Raw genomic sequence first — 19,045 nt, forward strand, 5'->3', positions numbered from 1 at the left:
TAAAAAAGTTTACTGTTGGCAATATATGAAAATAATAGCTTACTATGTGTCACCTGCATTATCACTAATCCTCAGTATAACCCAATTGGATAGGTATCTACATTTTGAACACCAGGAAACTGAGACCCAGAGAAGCTAAGTGACTTTCCTTAGATGATGGAGACTCAACCTAGATCTGTTTCACCTACAGCCCATGCTACCAATGTCTTAAACAAGAGTTAAGAAATAGATTTCCAGACTGAGTCACAAACACTGACACTCAAACACTGGGGGTAAAGGAAGAAAAACATTGTAAATGTAATCATGATGGGAATTTTTTCAAAGGTGTCCTTTTTAGTGGTTGACAAATCCATTAAAATTAAAATCAACAGAATTAACAGGTAGAATAAATGTAGTAAACCATGCCTGACGTATAGGAAACATTTTCTGGTTTTAATGGTTAATTGACTCTAAAAGCTTCTTCTTATGAAAGCTAATACACTGAAGATAAAGGTTTTCAAGAAAGCACAGAGTTAGAAATGAGAATGGGGATATAACATTTTTTTTTTTTTTAAGATTTTATTTATTTATTTGAGACAGAGAGAGCACATGAGAGGGGGGAGGGTCAGAGGCAGAAGCAGGCTCCCTGCCGAGCAGGGAGCCCGATGCGGGACTCAATCCAGGGACTCCAGGATCATGACCTGAGCCGAAGGCAGTCGCTTAACCAACTGAGCCACCCAGGCGCCCGGGGATATAACATTTTTAACAAGTATTTTTTTTTTTAAGATTTCATTTATTTATTTGAGAGAGAGAGTGAGAGAGAATACATGAGCGGTGGGGAGGGGCAGAGGGAGAGGGAGAAGCACACTCCCCGCTGAGCAAGGAGCGTGGGACTTGATACCAGGACCCTGAGATCATGACCTGAGCCAAAGGCAGACGCTTAACTGACTGAGCCACCCAGGCGACCAATTTAATGAGTATTTTTTAATTGCAAGTTATTTGTGAAACAAATATGAAAGTCATAATGAAATAAATACAATTCTACTAAAGTACTAAAACTGACAATAGTAAAAACACTTCATTATCTTAAATTTGGACTTTATATACTTTTATATTTTCTATGATTTTATCATGAACATTCAGCATATTTCTTTATTCTTTCTCTCTTATCCGCAACTTTTTTTAGTCCGGTCTTATTTCAATACCATGATCCTTCCCCTTGAATCAATGTGATTGAAAACCACTACATAAAATGGAAAAAAAGGTTGTCAGAAATAGCAAATTAGTAATTTAAATACCAACGGGTTTATCTTTTTTTAAAAATTTGACAGAGAGAGACACAGTGAGAGAGGGAACACAAGCAGGGGGAGTGGGAGAGGGAGAAGCAGGCTTCCCGCTGAGCAGGGAGCCCGACCCGGGACTCGATCCCAGGACCCTGGGATCATGACCTGAGCCGAAGGCAGACGCTTAACGACTGAGCCACCCAGGTGCCCCTTTTTAAAAATTTTGAAGGTTCTATTCTTAAGTAATTTCTACACCCAACATGGGGCTTGAACTTAGAACCTCAGATCAAGAGTTGACTGCTTTTCCAACTGAGCCAGCCAGGTCCCCCCAACAGATTTATCTTAAACCATGGACAAAAATACTAAGTTATATAACAATCACAGAATTAGATGAAAGAATGGGCCCTTTCTAATCCCTGGTGGTGGTGGTGGTGGTGGTGGAAGAAATTACCAATTAGCCAATAACACCAACTAGAAATTAGTATCATGAATTTTAAAGGGTATTTGGTGCCATCTACTGGAGATGAAGTAGTACAAAACAAAGATTTTGTTTTGTTTTTCTAGAAATTATTTTACACAAATGTACACAATGTCTAGTTAAGATAATCTAGAAGTACAGGTTTTGAAGAAAGAAGTAAAAATCCTAAAACAAAGAATAAGTGGTAACCCCCAGCACCCAGTGCCTCAAAGGCATTATAAAAGCATTGACTACTAGGCACAAACCCAAAAGTGAAAAAATGGGAATTCCAGAATGTTTGAACCTAAACTTTGTGACCAGAATTTTAAATAAAAAGTTATGCATGAATATGGGCTGTCCAAAAATAGTTCACATTTTCAAGCAGGCATCAAGATAAACTAATAGAACTGGGAAGGAGAAAGAAAATGCTGAAAATGCGGAAGCATAAACACAGAAGATATTATACTTGTTAATCTTTACTGCATCTTTTAGAAGACTAAGACCCAGCCTCCTTCGAGGGCCAGAAAGGCATAAGATAGTATGTAAATGCCAATGCCAAATGGCAGGCTCATTAAATGCTACGGGAATTGTGATACAGAGATGCCTCTTCAGTGAATCCCTCAGAGTGGCAGGAAGACTACTGTTGTATTATAATCCTTAAATGTCTAAAAAGTTCCGAGCTGTGGGAATTAAAAAAAAACTCTATTTGTAACTGAGCTTGACACCTAACCACCATGACATTAAAATGAATTTTGTTTTATATGTTTCTGAGGAATTGATTTTATTCTTTGAAGTATAAAAATCAGGACTGAAATTTGCTACTTCCCTAATATTAATCCCCTTCTTTGTGGCTACTTTGGATGCTCTGATATCATAGTATTATTGGATGATCTAGTATCATGATATAAGCTTTAAAAACCTTTAAAAATGCTGCTTTCCAAAAATTAGTTACTCCACGAATTATTTGTGATTTTAAAAACAGCAATAGCTAAACAAACAGTGGTAGTACATTCCACAAAACACTATGGTAGCAGTTAAAAAAAGTAGAGGTATATATATTGGCAAGGAAAGACCTCCAATGCAGTGTTGAGTAAATAAGCTGTAAAATGTTCCTGTAGTATATAATTTATGTGTAAAAAAAAAAAAAAAGCCCAAACTATGTACTTCCCTCCTTTGCAACTTTGTTACATACATAGGTACATAGGCATAAGTCTGGAAGGATATACTGCAAAGGATTCACAGTGAAGGAGCAATAGGACCAGGACTGTGGGTACTGTTCAAAGGGGGTTTTGCTCTGTCATAATGTTTTAAAATTTTTACAGGAAAAAATGTGTCCATTTATTACTTGGGTAACTAAAGGTTAACACAAAGATCAAAAGAAGTGGTTAAGTGAAAAAAAAGGTTACTGAACTCTTTTCATGGATTGAGCAGATATTTTTGGGTGCTTTACTCTGTGCCAGGAACTTTGTGGTGCTGGGGCTACAGCAACAAACAAGACAGAAGCCCCAGTTCTCAGAGCCGGATGTCTAGTGTAAGAACCAGACTGTAATAAATGAACACGGTATGTCAGGCAGTGAAAATTGCTGTTAGGAAAAGGAAACTTTGCACAGCATATGAAGAAACTGTAAGCTTCACATATGCTGGTGGGAATGTAAAATAGTGCAGTTGCTTGTGAAAACCGTTTGACATTGCCTCAAAAAGTCAAACATTAATAATATGAGCCAGCAATTCCACGCCTAGTTATATACCCAAGAGAACTGAAAATATGTTCATACAAAAACCTGTATACTAATATTCATAGCATCATTATTTATAAAAGCCAGAAAGTAAAGTACAAATGCCCATCAACTGATGGATTATAAAAATGTGGTAGATTCACAGAATACTGACCATAAACAAGGAATGAAATAATGACACATGCTACAATATGAACAAGCCTTGAAAACATTAAGTGAAAGAAGCCAGATATAAAAGGCCACATACTGTATGATTCTATTTATATGAAATGTCCAGAATAGGCACATCTTTAGAGACAAAATATGCGTAAGTGGTTTCAGGGGTGGGGAATGAGGGTGGCACAGAAGGTAGAAGAGTGACTGTTAATTGGGTATGGGGTCTCTTTGGGGTGATGATACATAACTGAATATACCAGGAGCACCTGGGTGGCTCAGGTCATGGTCCCAGGGTCCTGGGATTGAGCCCCACGTTGGGCTCCCTGCTAAACGGGGAGCCTGCTTCTCCCTCTCCCTCAGCCCCTCCTCCTGTGTTGTTTCTCAAGTAAATAAAATCTTAAAAAAAAATAACTGAATATACTAAAACCCACTGAAATGGTACCACTGTAAAAGGGTGAATTTTAGCTCAATTTTTTAAATGTTAAAATAAGTAGAGCAGGGTAAAGGGATAGAGGGAAGCAGTGTTGCTATTTTGGATACGATGGTCAGGAATGACCTTATTTTGGGCAGAGACCTAGAGCTACCCAAACAAATTGGGGTGGAAGTCGGGGAGCAGAAAGGAACATTCCATGAGGAAGAGCAAGTGCGAAGACTCTTGAGGTAGATTCACACGTGTTCTCAAGGACCAGCAAGGTCAGCATCATGGCTAAAGGCAGCAGCAAGGGGGTGAGACTGTGGGAAGCCAGGGTTCAGACAGTACAGGGCTGTACATTATAGTAAGGACTGGACTTTATTCTGTTTTTTTATAGATTTCTTTTAGTGAGAGAGCGAGAGCAAGAGAGAGTGACTGCATGGGTGTGGGGGGGAGGATGACAGAGGGAGAAGAGATAATCCCAAGCAGACTCTGCAGTGTGGAGCCTTGACGCTGGGCTCCATCTCATGACACTGAGATCATGACCTGAGCTGAAATCATGACCTGATGCACATTTTAAAAGGTTCACCTCTGCTGCTGGGTGGAGAATAAACTAAGGCAGCAAGAGAGGCTATTGCAGTAGTCCAAACAAGACAGATGACTTATATGTTAGTCTAGGTGATAAGTGGTCGGATTCAATGTCTATCAAATCACCACGATGTATACATAAAATATCTTAAAATTTTCTGTGTCAATTTTACCTCAGTAAATCTGGGGGGCGGGGGGGTCAGCAGTTGGACTCAAAATATACTCTGAGGTTAGAGCCGAAAAGTTTGCTAATGAATGCAGGGTATGAGAGAGCGGAGTCAAAGATGACCCTAAGGATTTCGGTCTGAGCAAAGGAGTGAGAGGATGGGCCATTTACTGAGATGGGGAAGCCTCAGAGGCGGCTAGCCAGGGAAATGAGAATTCAGCCAACCTTAACTTTAAGGTGCCTAATAATCTAGGCACATAGTTGCACAATTGCACAATCCCTGCAATTCAGTAAAATGGCCAGGCTGGAAGAGAGCCATGGCTGAAGATGTTTGAAGCCACATTGAAGGCTCACTAAGGAAGAGAATGGAGAGTCCAGGAATTAAACCCCAGAGCACTCCAACATTTAGATACTTAGAAAGAGAAGATGTGGTACAATTTATGTCTGAGAAGCAGCAGCTTGTTAGGGGAAGACAAAGATGCTCCATATATGTTCTTACAGAATCAGATGATCTGATGGATAAAACTTCCTTTAAACCAGGACTTCCCGGGGCGCCTGGGTGGCTCAGTCGGTTCAGCATATGACTCTTGATTTCGGCTCAGGTCATGATCTCAGGGTCATGGGATTGAGCCCTGCGTCGGGCTCCACGCTCAGCACAGTCTGCTTGTCCCTCTCCCTCTGCTCCTCCCCAGTGCTCATGCTCTATCTCTTAAAATAAATAAAAAATCTTAACAAAAAACAGGACTTCCTTTGGGATCATAGGTATCTTATCTCTGGCTTTTCAGATGTCTTCCTCTTCCATTTCTTGGTGTTAGCTCATGGAGAGCAAACCTATTGACCTACAAGGTATTCTCATGTTACTTCTTTACAAAGTATGCTGCTTTGAGGATCTCAAGTCATATCTCTATTAACACCACACTAAGATGACAATCCAAAAATTTGTAATTTGGTCTTGGGTATATTATTTTATCCCAGAAGTTTTAGCTTCCTTATTAAAACCACAGTTGTATCTGCCTTCCTTAAGTGTGCACAAATGTGGTAAGAAATAGTCCTTATCATGGATAATTTAGAGACACACAGCTCAGCTGGCAAAAACGCCAAGCAAAATAATCTAACCACCTAGGGGCAGGGACACTTGTGCAATGGGTATTACAAATTGTGCAACTGATATAGCATAAATCCCAATATTTTCTGCTTTTATGGTCTGAATAGCCTCAGCTTTCTCATCTGGGAAATGGAGATAATACTACCTTCTCTATCTCATAAAGATTAAATAAACCAAGGTGCTCTGTGTACTGTATTATGCAAGGCAGTCACATTATTATTTTCTTTATAGGAAATGAATTTGCCAGGAAAGTTTTTAAAGAACTACAATAGGTGGTCAAATTTCAGATGCAATAAGGATTTACAATCCAGCTAAAAATGCTTATAAAATCATTTACATATAAGGATAGTGATTATAGAATTTATGTTATTTTATTTTTTAAAGATTTTTATTTATTTATTTGACAGAGAGAGAGAGAGACAGCAAGAGAGGGAACACAAGCAGGGGGAGTGGGAGAGGGAGAAGCAGGCTTCCCGCGGAGCAGGGAGCCTGATGCGGGGTTTGATCCCAGGACCCTGGGATCATGACCTGAGCTGAAGGCAGACGCTTAACAACTGAGCCACCCAGGCGCCCCTAGAATTCTTTTTTTAAAGATTTTATTTTTTTAAAGTAATCTCTACACCCAATGTGGGGCTCTAACTCATAACCCCGAGATCAAGAGTCACATGCTCCACTGAAAGAGCCAGCCAGGTGCCCCCAAAATTTTAAAAATAGTGAAAGACTTAAAAAAATGATGTGAGTGCCCATCAATAAGGACTATTAAATTATAGTCCATCCTATAATGAACTGTAACTGCTGCCCTTAATAAATAGAGGCACTATTACATGTACTGGTAAGAAACAATCTTGGGGCACCTGGGTGGATCAGTTGGTTAAGTGTCTGACTCTTGACCTCAGCTCAGGTCTTGATCTCAGGGCTGTGAGTTCAAGCCCTGCATTGGGCTCTATGCTAGGTGTGAAGCCTACTTAAAATAAAATAAAAAAAAAAAAAAAAGAAAAAGAAACAATCTGAAGACATACTAGTAAATAAAAAAGGATAGGTGCAGAATAATGTGTAGAGTCTGCTTACATTTGAATAATAAAGTAAGATAAGTACACATATATGATAAGTACACATATATGGAATATCTCTGAAAGGACGCACAATTAGCTCTTCACTACATACCTCATATGTTTGTATTACTTACTCAAAAATAAAGTAAAATAAAATCTAACCACAGAGCCTCAAATATCAGCAAGATATGAAACAGAATGGGTAGTGGTTGTTATCTTCAATATAAAAAGGGCTTCCCTCAACTAAGAAAAAGAAAAGCTTGCCAAAAGAGAAGTGGATCCAAGACTGGGAATTAGCATTTCACAAGAATATATATATATATGGTTAACACATTTTTTAAATGTTCATCCTCCTTAGAAACTGAACAAATTAAAACCAAATACTATTTTACCCACCAGATTGGAAATTAAAAAAGTATTACACCTGACATTGGTGCACATACATGAAGTCGGTATGCTCATACTTCACTGGTGAGAGTTGGTTGTTACCTTTCTAGCCATACATACATCAAAAGCCTTAAGACATGCACACATACCCCTTTATCTCACCCAGCAATGCCAGATCTAGAAGAGAACCTGAGGAAATAATGCAACAAGTACCCCTGGGTGGCTTAGTCGTTAAGCGTCTGCCTTCAGCTCAGGTCATGATCCCAGGGTCCTGGGATCGAGCCCCGCATCGGGCTCCCTGCTCCACGGGGAGCCTGCTTCTCCCTCTCCCACTCCCTCTGCTTGTGTTCCCTCTCTCGCTGTGTCTCTCTCTGTCAAATAAATAAATAAAATCTTAAAAAAAAAAAAAAGTACAAAAAGATATATGTAACACGGATACTACTCACAGTTTTAATTAAAACAGCAAGTCATGGGAGGGAAGCCAAAGTTTGCTCATAAAAGACTAGTTAATAAATTATGGTACACCAAGTAGCTAAACTTAACTAAAAGTTAAATTTCTAAATAACATGTAAGAGTATTAAAAACTGTTCACAGTACCTGGGAGAAAAAAGATTAGCAAAAGAGAACAGCATATAAATTCTGATATAATGGGTGGGAGCAATAAATATACACCACAGGAGTCTGGAAAGACATATACCAAAATATTGATTGTTTCTGGGGGTAGATTATAGGTGATTTTTGGCTTTTCTTTTTACTTTTTGATTTCTCCCAAGTTTTTATATAATAAGCATATATTGCTTTTAAAATGAAGAAAAACAATAAATGGAGGAAATAATTGGGGGAAAAAACCACAGAAGATACAAAAATCCAGTTATTTGTAAATTACAAATGAAATCTAAATCTAAAAACTGTGTAGGGGGACAATTTTACATAGCAGTACAAATATTTATCAAATACAAAAGGGTAGAAATACTGCTTTATTTGAGAAACTTACATCCAAATTACTTTTATGTGTTTTAAAAAGTCCTAACAAGCATCCAAGAAGAAAACATATACAGCTTCCACAACAATAAGAACCAAAAAATAGGGCTGATGATTGCCCCAAATGATATTTCCTAAAAGAAAAAAAATGCAGTATTTAACTTTCCTTTTTGTGAGTCAGGGTAAGTGAACTGCACACATCATAAATAAAATTTTCTTACTTTACAAGGAGGAAGGACTGTGATCCTGTTTTTTATGCATATTAAAAATGAAATACAAAATCCACTCTTCTGAACAAGGTAAGGGAAAAAAAAAATCATTCTTTAACATTTCAATTCTCATGCTCGCTTCGGCAACACATATACTAACATTTCAATTCTCATGCAATGAAATCCAAAGGTCTGTTGAATCCGCCTTTTCGATTCATATATTGCCTATGATGAGAAGAGAAAACTCATTGTTTATTAAAAAAAAATTCCGGACTCCTCTTATAAAATAATAATAATAATATAAATCATCTTTAAATTGGCAAGGTCTAGGGTAAAAAGTATTCATGGTTATTTAATGCACACTTATTAAGGATATTATTTCACTTTCAAAATAACCTAAAGCCTTTCAGATTTCTTTGAAATCCAAATAGAAGTATGGAAATATACTCTGAAAATTATTTGGAAAGATTCTACAGACTTAAAAAAAAAAAAAGCTGAAAGGCCATATTTACAGGTAACAATAAGGAAATAGAGAAGAGCTCCAAAATAGGTACCCAGCAAGTAAATCCAACTAGTTCTCCTCATTAAGACTTTCTCTGAAAATAATTTTACAAAGGACCATTAAAGATGATTCTGGTCCTCACCTTAACTCACAGAATTCTCAGATCAAATTATACATATTCTAAGTTAATTGGAATATTAGTCTTTTATCAGTGGTAAAGGTTGAGAGAAAGGCATGTTTGAAGATGTCTTGACTTTTCAATTCATTAGGAATTCAGTGAGATTTCAGGTATGGATTGTTTTTTTCCTGTGGTATTAATAAAATATGCCTTAATATACTTATACTTATTATATTTAACAAAAATATATTTACAGTTGAAATCCTTACACAATCACTCACAGAATGGCTCTAATTTAAACCTATAATTATAATGAAATTAAAGTCTAAAGATTTGAGATTATGCTGTTCTGAAGAAAGAAAAATGTTGAGCTTTAAAAGATTGAAGCCTTCTCTGTAATAGTTAGTGGTTCACATGTAAACTGGAAATTATTTTAACACACCAGAATATAAGCAAAGAATATCAAGACAAGGGACTATATGGAAACTGCTACATTTCCTATAAATACAACTATCTCATAAATAAATACTTTCCCAAGCACCTAATTTATATCATTAGTTCAAACATAATAATGGGGGCTAAGCATACCTGTACTTCCTCTTCTGAGACACATTTATGGCATAAGCATTTACAGAGCCATCCACCTTTTTCCCCTAGAGAAAAGCAATAAACAAATATAAAAAATGGGAAGGAGGGCGCCTGGGTGGCTCAGATGGTTAAGCGTCTGCCTTCGGCTCAGGTCATGATCTCAGGGTCCTGGGATCGAGTCCCGCATCAGGCTCCCTGCTCCTTGGGAGCCTGCTTCTCCCTCTGCCTCTCTCTCTCTGTCTCTAATGAATAAATAAATAAAATCTTTAAAAAAAAAAAAATGGGAAGGATATATTAAATGCCTCAAAGAGCTGGATCCTATAGACATACTTAAATGGCAAAATCCATTTAAGAATGAGGAAGCCCAGGGGCGCCTGGGTGGCTCAGTCATTAAGCGTCTGCCTTCAGCTCAGGTCATGACCCCAGTGTCCTGGGATCCAGCCCCACGTCGGGCTCCCTGCTCGGCGGGGAGCCTGTTTCTCTCTCTCCCACTTACTCTGCTTGTGTTCTCTCTCTCTCTCACTGTGTCCTGTGTCTCTCTGTCAAATAAATAAATAAAATCTTTAAAAAAAAAAAAAAAAAAAAAGAATGAGGAAGCCCAGGGGCGCCTGGGTGGCTCAGTCGTTAAGTGTCTGCCTTCGGCTCAGGTCATGATCCCAGGGTCCTAGGATCGAGTCCTGTGTCGGGCTCCCTGCTCAGCGGGGAGCCTGTTTCTCCCTCTCCCACTCCCCCTGCTTGTGTTCCCTCTCTCACTATCTCTCTCTCTGTCAAACTAAAACAAAACAAAAAACAAAAAAAACTTTAAGAGTGAGGAAGCCCAATGAAAGAATTTTCAGATACTGATGATATTCCATGAACTCCCATGTATTACAACTCTGCTCCCATTTTTACAGTCATACATAATCTAAGATATTCAAATATTCAAGTCAACAAACTTTCATGGTATATATACTTATGTGCAAGGCATGCAAAGAAATAGGGTAGCAGAGCCTAACCTTTTTTGGTCCAAGAATTCTTTGAAACCAAATACCAGTTACGGATATTTTCTCTAGAAAAATTTAACTTATGACAGCTCATAGCTTTCTCAAATCACAGCTGCAACAGTCACCATTAATTCAGATCTCATTTCTTGCACAGGCCTTGAAATTTTGATTTTTAAATCACGAATCAGAATACAGGGGCGCCTGGGTGGCTCGGTCGATTGAGTGTACCACTCTTGGTTTCGGCTCAGGCCATGATCTCAGGGTCGTAGGATGGAGCATGGCATGGGACTCCATGCTCAGCTGGGGGTCTACTTGGGATTCTCTCCCTCTCCCTCTGCCCCTCCCACCTCCCCACTCTAAATAAATCTTTAAAAAAATCAGAATACAGAATAACAGATGCTAATGTTAAGTGTCACTTTTATCTTAGCCTTTCTTATGTGGTATCTACCCTCTTTTTCACTAATTCCTTTATAGGTCCTTTGATTTGGCCAAGTTAACTCATCATTTGCTGTTTCTCATATCTAAATTGCCTTCTCAACCCCCATCCAAGAACCCCAACCATCTGGTTCTTATCCATCATTCAAGGGCCAATTCAAGTGGTCCAGCTGCCAGAAATCACCCTCTACCCTTCCATAAAATGCTAACTGTGCTTCCCTCATAATACCTTCCATTTTCTACCTTGCATTATCATGATGCATATACATGATGTTACCTCCCGAGACTGAAAGCTTCTTGTTGGAGGGATATGGATGCAAGTCACCTTTGCATTCTCACATCCTAGGCCCTGAACTTGCAGGTGCTCAGAAAACAACTGTTAAATATATGAACACCACCGATTAATGCCATCTCTTTCATACACATACACACACACACACACGTGACCTCCAATTCCCTCCCTCCCTCCCCCATTATTACTCAAGGGAGTATACCCTAACTGCATAGCACACTTACTAGATATTTGTGTTAGGATAAAAAAAGGATTCTTATCCACTGCCCTGAAGTCACGCACAGGTAAGATACATATTTGAGGTGGAGCTAAAATAAATGTATTTGGGGGCACCTGGGTGGCTCAGTTGGTCAAGTGTCTGACTCTGACTCGTCAGGTCATGATCTGGGGGTTGTGGGATTGAGCCCTGTGTTGGGCTCCGCACTCAGCGGTTCTGCTAGAGATTCTCTCTCTCTCCCTTTGCCCCTCTCCCTGCTCACACTCTCTCCAAAAATGAATAAATATATCTTAAAAAAAAAATGTATTTGGTCTTACTTTTCTATTCCTGTTTTCACTACATTGTGGGGGTGTGGTGAGGAGAGTAGAATACTACTAGGTATATTACTTGAGGTGTACAGTTTTGCCCTCCCAAGAATAGGAAGTAGGTATGATTTGGAAAGACTGGCTTAGGAAAAAAATAAATGATGCTAACCATTTTAGTAAGTTCAATTCCTAAAGGATTATTGGTTTTTGAAAACTACTTGCAGAGCTGTGTATTATTAGCCTGTTTTGATTTACATGCTGAAATAGAAAATTATCCATTAATAAACATAACCAAACTTTGAAACATTCTAGAATGTGAAAATGGAAGGCAAAATAAGTGACTACATTTGCACATGAAAAGGTACCACCATAGATCTATGATGAAATATCACAAGATACACATTACTGAAAAGCAAATGAACTGAGAGGCTTAATAACTGATGGCCATGAAGCCAACTGCATACAAAGTAAATTAACATCCTTGTACATGTCCTTAAGAAAACAACTGACATCATTTGTTCTCATGGTACTCCTTAATTTTTATGGGATCTATGAATTCTTATCTATTTTTTCCTTTATAAACAAACACCTTCAGCATAGACTACAGTTAAAAGTATGGCTCCATTTTTACATCTGATTCTCAGAATTTCAAACTTAACAACAGGCAAAGGTAAACCCGCTGCCCCAGCCTCACCCCAAGAAAATAATTCTGACAGGTTCCCTTCCTGTTTTCTTCTAAAAACAGCAAAATTATAGTTGTTTTACTTTGGAGATATTTTTGTTCACCATATTAATACATATTAATGTATTAATATGTATTATATTTTATGTGTATAATATTAATGTGTACATATTAATAAACCATTTCACTTATAAAATACTCTTTGGAAAAACAAATTAAGAATTTGGTGTACTCAAGGAAAAAAAACTGATACATAAACTGCATTAAATTCCAAAATGGGAAATAACCATTTGTGAAAACAAGAGCTTATAATTTTTTTTTTTTTTAAGATTTTATTTATTTACTTGACAGAGAGAGAGAGAGAGAGAGTACAAGCAGGCGGAGTGGCAGGCAGAGGGAGAGGGAGAAGCAGGACCCCCACTGAGCAGGGAGCCTGATGCAGGCTCCATCCCAGGACCCTGGGCTGAAGGCAGATGCTTAACCGACTGAGCCACCCAGGTGCCCCAGAATTCGTAATTTTCTTACCTCAAAACAGTAATGCCTCAGTATTCCTCTTGAGTTATACACTGTCATACATGTGAGCCCTACATAATCACAACCATTAGTAAGAAACTTTTACAGCATCTACGATTAGCCCATTCCATTCAAAGATTAGGGGAAGTGGATTATTTTTGACAATTTTTCTTAAAAATCTCTATTTCCATTTACAAAACTACATGGACTTAAGATTCTAGAGAATGTTTTTAAACCATATTCTCAAAGAAAATATATATTCCTCCCACACATACTCTCCTTCTCTCTATTCTTACTAGCTCCCTCTGTCCCTTCTCTCCTCTTTCCACATCTTCTCTCCATCTCCCCTCCCCCCATTTGTCTTTCCATCACATCTCCCTATGTCTTTCTACTCTTTCCCCCCTCCTTCCCTATAATCCCTTCTCTTCATCTTCCTCTCCACAAACCCTCCCTCTTTTTCCTCCCCCACTTCCTTATTCTCTTCAGTATTATGATCAAGGCTAGACAGCATTCACTTTCCAATCCTTCCCCCTTCTGAGCTATGAGATATATACAGCTACCCAATGTCATCGTTCTCTGCAGCTGAACTTCATTCTTGTTTCACAGCACTTTCCCTTCCCAGAACCCTTTCTTGGTTAACCCTATCCCCCAGTCTTTCAGCCTGTCACTTTGGAGTCACCACTGACTACTCACTCCCACTACCTTGACAACCACCACCACCAACTCTGGCTCCTGAGTAGACTCAATATTCTGGCCTCAGTTCAGGCCTTCATCATCTTTCACTTGCATGGCCCAGCAGTTCTCCCTGCCTCCAATCTAACCTGACTCCCATCTGTCCTCCATGTTGTCCTGGCTCATCTTTCTAAACGCACGTATCATTGCTTCCTCTCCTCAACACCTAAAGAATTAACTCTAAATTCCTTGGTATGTCTAAGAGTATCAAAAGCTTCCACAATCTGCTTCCTATCCCACTTTCTAGCCTCATTCAGAGCCACCAGCCTATCAGCACCCTTTTACCAGTCACTGAATTTGAAATTCCCACAATACACTATGTTCCTTCATGCCTACATATAGCATTTTCATGAGTTCTTCCTTCTACTTCAAATGATCTTCCTCCTCTTCATCTGATCACCTTGAAGATCAAACTTAAACATCAGGCAACACTCCCTGAATTCTAATGGCAGCTCAGTGCTTCCTTCTCTGTGCTCTCAATGCCCTTCACACAGATACTTCATGTCTTCTAAAGGAAAAAACTTGTATGAATGGAAGAAATTATAAGCAACATTAAAAGAATATGGAAAAATGTGACAGTAATAATGGATTAATTCAAATCAGAATGTTTAACTGGCTATGTGTTTTACTTACTTTGGTGGAGTCAAAAGAGGCAAATCCCATTAATTTCATCATTTCTATTTCTTCCTCTGTTTTGCCCTCTAAGTCCTCCTCTGCAAAAAATAACACAAAAATACAAATTTTTTTAAAACTCTTTCATTTTATATATAGGCATCCCACCTTCCCAAAGTTTGTGGTACCCCACTTTGCTTTTAGAAAAGACCTACATTAGGGGCACCTGGATGGCCTAGTTGGTTAAGCGTCCGATTCTTGGTTTTGGCTCAGGTCATGATCTCGTAGTTGTGGGATCCAGCCCCGTGTCGGGCTCCGTGTTCAGTGCGGAGTCTGCTTCAGATTCTTTCTCCCTCTCCCCCTTCCCGCTTGTGCTCGCTCATGCACATACTCTCTCTCTCTCTAAAATAAATAAAAAGACCTACATTAGTACTTTTTTTGCTAACCAAAAGAAATGTGAAGAGGATATTTCCTTTTAAGAAAAAAAGCAATTACTGTACCAATGTAGGTCTTTTGTAAAAGCAAAGTGGTGTACCACAAACCTTCAGAAAGCATGGGATACTCTTTGCTTTATGCCATTTCAGCTTAGGAAAGGTTTCATAGGAAGGCTCTACTTTGTACCAAGGGGTGGGGGGACAACGACATGTGTATATAAAAAGAGAGCTGTCAATAGATTAATAGTTACTCCAGGGTGCCTGGGTGGCTCAGTCAGTTAAGTGTCTGCCTTTGGCTCAGGTCATGGTCCCAGGTCCTAGGATTGAGCCCCACATCGGGCTCCCTGCTCAGCAGGGAGTCTGCTTCTGCCTCTCCTGTCTCTCCTCTCTGTTCATGTTCTCGCTTGCTATCTCTCTCTCAAAAAAAAAATACATAAAACCTTAAAAAAAAAAAAAATAGTTACTCCACCTCAGCAGCAGAGAACACACAAAACAATTAGCTAAAGGACTAGGAAATTGGGAAAAAAATTCCTCTTCAGTTTGGACACAATGTAACTTAAGATGCACGGAGGGAATACACTCTACATCCTCCATGAGAAGAGACTGCTTAAAAGGACATGCTTGGAGCCTTTGGGCAGGACCACTTTTAATATCAGATACGACACTAGTTTTGAAGGTACTTCCAAAATAGAATATTCTCATGTTTTTAACTGGCCTTCTTATATCAGGAGCACCACAGATAACCAGCAACTAAGATACAATAACAAAATCTCAAAACCATATGAACACTATAAAAAATTTAATATTTAAATGTTCCCAAATTATACTTTTATAATTTTATCATGACTAAAGTTATATGAACAAGGCTGTATTTTTCCTACAGTTATTTATCTAATAACATTACCAGTAATCTGGCGTTCTTTGCTCTTTGTTTCTTTTGTTTCTTTCTTTTCCTCATCTCTTCTTTCTTTCAGTCGAGAAGGGGAAGGAGATGTGGATCTATGTCGTCTTGGGGATCTAATATTTAATAAGTAAAGATATCAGAAGCAGAGACATAACTGGTGACGTGTTGATTGATAAATATATACACAAGCTCCTAAAAGGTAAAGGCTGAACAAAAGCCAGGCTCCAGAGAACCAGGAGTCCATTCCGCATAGCAGAACAAGGCCTAGGCCCTGACTGTTAATGAAAAACCAGAAATATAATTTATTGCTTTAATCATCAGTCTTAGTACAGCTAGGGCTAAAAAAATTTTTTGTAAGGCAGAAAAAGAAAAGTTTCTAACAATTACAAATACACAAAAAGTTGACTTAAACAGCAATTGATACTTAATAAGAATCAAGAGTCAGTTTCTAAGGTTCTTTCAAGATCTAACAATCTTGTTTATATATCTGAGTAAACCTTCATCACCAAAAAGTTAGTAAAAACAAAACAGGGCCACCTGGCTGGCTCAGTCCCTGGAGCATGTGACTCTTGATCTCAGGACTGTGAGCTGGAGCCCCAAGTTGGGTATAGAAATTACTTATAAAAATGAAATCTTAAAAAAAAAAAGAAAACCAAAATCAAAAAACCCCAAAATACAAAATCCTCATTTCCTACTCCTGCCAAGCACCACGCTAGTATTTTTCATATATTATTTCTCATTTCTTCCTCAAGGCAACTCTACCGCAAAGAGAGTGTGATGAACCCCATTTTACCAATGGAAATGTTGGGTTTAAAATAAGGTGGGCTTAAGTTCCCCTCATTTCATGAAACTGTAAATCCCTTGTGATAAAAAAAAAAAAACTAAGGGCAGCGACTAGTTTCTTTGGGACTTGTAGTAAAACTTCAGGTTTTTTTCCCTGCACTCACCTGGAGCGTCTTCTGTGCGGGGATCGAGAGCGGCTCCTTCGCCGATCTCTCTCCCGGGACCGGGACCTTTCTCGGCGCCTGCGTTCTCGCTCACGGGATGTGGACCGGGACCGCCTGCGCTCTAATACAAACACACAAAATCTTTTTGCAGAGGCAAAATATTACCTCAAATATCTAGGGCTGCGCCGTCCGATGGAAATATAATGCCAGCCATTTCTAGTAGTCACATTAAAAAAGTAATAAGACACAGGTAGAATTAATTTTAACATTATTTGACCCAATATATCCCAATCATTATCATTTTGCCATGTACTCGATATGAGAACTGAGATATTACTTCTTTTTGGTATTAATAGGAAATCTGGAGTGTATTCTACACTTAACTAGCACTTCCTAATTCGGACTGAGCACATTTTAAGTGCTCAAGAGCCATATGCGGATCGCGGCCTCATTCAACTTTTTACAAAATCAAGTTGAAGGTGATAAAGACTAACCAGAGGAGGAAGAACCGAGGGTCTAAGTTGCATCTCCTGATCGAAGTCCGGTTCTTTACATCCCACTGCCTCATTTATGGGGGTGGGTGCCAGAAGATATTACGAGGTGAGCTCCCTGGACGCAAAATTCTAAATATCGATTTTCCTATTATATAAATTGGGAAGGAAACTAACATTGAGCATTCAAGAACTAGGCATTACCACATGCTGAGTGTTATGGAATGTGACATTAATTCTCACATCAGTTTTTTAAAGATAGGCAGTACTACCCCCAATAATTATAGGAATTCGGTCTCAGAAGGGCTGGATGACTTGCACAAGGCCACCCAGAAATTAAGTGAGGGAACCGTGGTCTGATTCTAAATCCCTCAGTCACAAGTATAACAAGTTATTGTATGAGGCTGACAAAGAGTCCGCGAAACTCTTAGAGGAAGGAAAACTGCCTTCAAACCGGAGGGCTGAAGAGTAAAGGGCTCAGGTCTTTGTCCCCCCCTCCTCCATCCAACCCCACTCTTCTCCTCAGGAGAAAAGGGCCCTTCTCTCCGCTGCGTTCGTTCTTGGGGTGAGAAGAAGGAGGGGGGCCTCGCCTCCGACCAAGCCCCAGACCAAACTCCCTCTGGACTCACCCCTCCGTGGGGAGCGGCTGCGGCTGCGACCCATTCGGAATCTTCCGCCACCTCACCCTACCCCGGAAACGACTGCGCAACAACTTCCGGGAAGGCAGTGTACTGAATTTTCACCGCCGACTGGAAAACGTAGAAACGACTCTGGAGGGTTCCGGCTTCTAAAGAAGTGAAGCTGAACTGAGCTTGCTTAGAATCGTGCAGCCTGCCGGGGTGCCACAATTTCTGAGCCCAGACGTTGTCACCAGGGAGTCTCTAAAAAGCTCCATACAAGCCACATAGCCCAATTTTCGAGTCCTGCTTGCAGATGCTGCTTGCCACCAGAAATTAAGGCCAGATACCAGAAGCCATAGACTCCAAACAAGCCCCCCATGACCCAGTTTTCCACCGCTTTGGTCTAGTTTAGCGGCCGTGCTAACCCTCCACGTGGCCTCCGGATCATTGACATCTAATAGGAGTAACAGAAAACACAGCTACCAGTGCCATGATAGATCTGACTGCACTCATTTAAGGGAAGAGAATTGGCACTCTCATTCTGAGAAGTCTCCTCTCCCCTCAAAAGCTGTGAGGTCTGCTTGCTTACCATCCCCTTAATTCCCTTAACCCCATAAAACCCTGACAGGAGACTTAATAGGAAAAAGGTACCTTTAGAGCATGAGCTCCCCTTCTCTATTCTCTAGCTACTGAATAAATTACCTGGTTGCCCTCAAATACTGTTTCGTTATTTGGCAAACGGTATTGAGTAGAAAAAACAAAAACAAAAACAAAAAACCCTGCCACTTTGGTAACAAGATTCTGGTGAGAACAGAGTTTTCATCTCTGCTCATCTAGCCTCACTTTCCCGGTGGCTTCTTAATCTTCTTTGTCCACAATGGGCTTTAAAATGTGCTACCTGATATTCTCTAAAGGTCTGATAAAAGCTGTATACCCTCCACCCCAATACAGTTCTCATTTTCCCATTTTTCTTTCCAGTTCTTGCCCACAGGCATAGAATAGTTTATACCAAACCAATTCTAGACAGAGAATACACAAAGTTTATGTCCACACAGGGAAGCACTATGGTGGGTCAGGAGCCAGGAGCAAGGGGAAAGCATGGGTGAGAGCCTTTATTGTGGTTTTTGCAGGAAGGAATAGCAGAGGCAGGGTACACATA

At 39.5% G+C, this 19,045-nt stretch overlaps 1 protein-coding gene across 3 annotated transcripts; it reads right to left on the bottom strand.

Moving 5' to 3' along the window:
- Positions 1–904: 904 nt before the first annotated feature.
- Positions 905–17,958, bottom strand: SNRNP27 (small nuclear ribonucleoprotein U4/U6.U5 subunit 27). 3 transcript variants are annotated; one of them, XM_021699254.1, is made up of 7 exons: positions 17,896–17,958; positions 16,776–16,896; positions 15,829–15,941; positions 14,512–14,591; positions 9,720–9,784; positions 8,672–8,736; positions 905–1,222 (listed from the first exon to the last, which is right to left on the bottom strand). In XM_021699254.1, exons 1-6 carry the CDS (start codon positions 17,927–17,929, stop codon positions 8,682–8,684), a joined length of 468 nt encoding a protein of 155 aa, XP_021554929.1. In that variant the 5' UTR covers positions 17,930–17,958; the 3' UTR covers positions 905–1,222; positions 8,672–8,681. The 3 variants fall into 3 exon arrangements, with proteins under 3 accessions (XP_021554929.1, XP_044774938.1, XP_021554928.1); XM_044919003.1 differs by lacking the exon at positions 905–1,222 and adding an exon at positions 7,728–8,623 and having other exon boundaries at positions 8,668–8,736; XM_021699253.1 differs by lacking the exon at positions 905–1,222 and having other exon boundaries at positions 7,728–8,736.
- Between the last annotated feature and the right edge of the window lie 1,087 nt (positions 17,959–19,045).

The sequence above is a fragment of the Neomonachus schauinslandi genome, chromosome 10, assembly GCF_002201575.2.
Source record: "Neomonachus schauinslandi chromosome 10, ASM220157v2, whole genome shotgun sequence".
NCBI lineage: Eukaryota > Metazoa > Chordata > Mammalia > Carnivora > Phocidae > Neomonachus > Neomonachus schauinslandi.

Coding starts and splice junctions, on each gene's coding strand:
- SNRNP27 (XM_021699254.1), bottom strand. CDS start 17,929: ATGGGTCGCAGCCGCAGCCGCTCCCCACGGAGGG. Junction 9,785..14,511: donor CCTCTTTTGACTCCACCAAA/GTAAGTAAAACA, acceptor GCTTTTCTCTAG/GGGAAAAAGGTGGATGGCTC. Junction 8,737..9,719: donor TCTCAGAAGAGGAAGTACAG/GTATGCTTAGCC, acceptor TTCTCATCATAG/GCAATATATGAATCGAAAAG.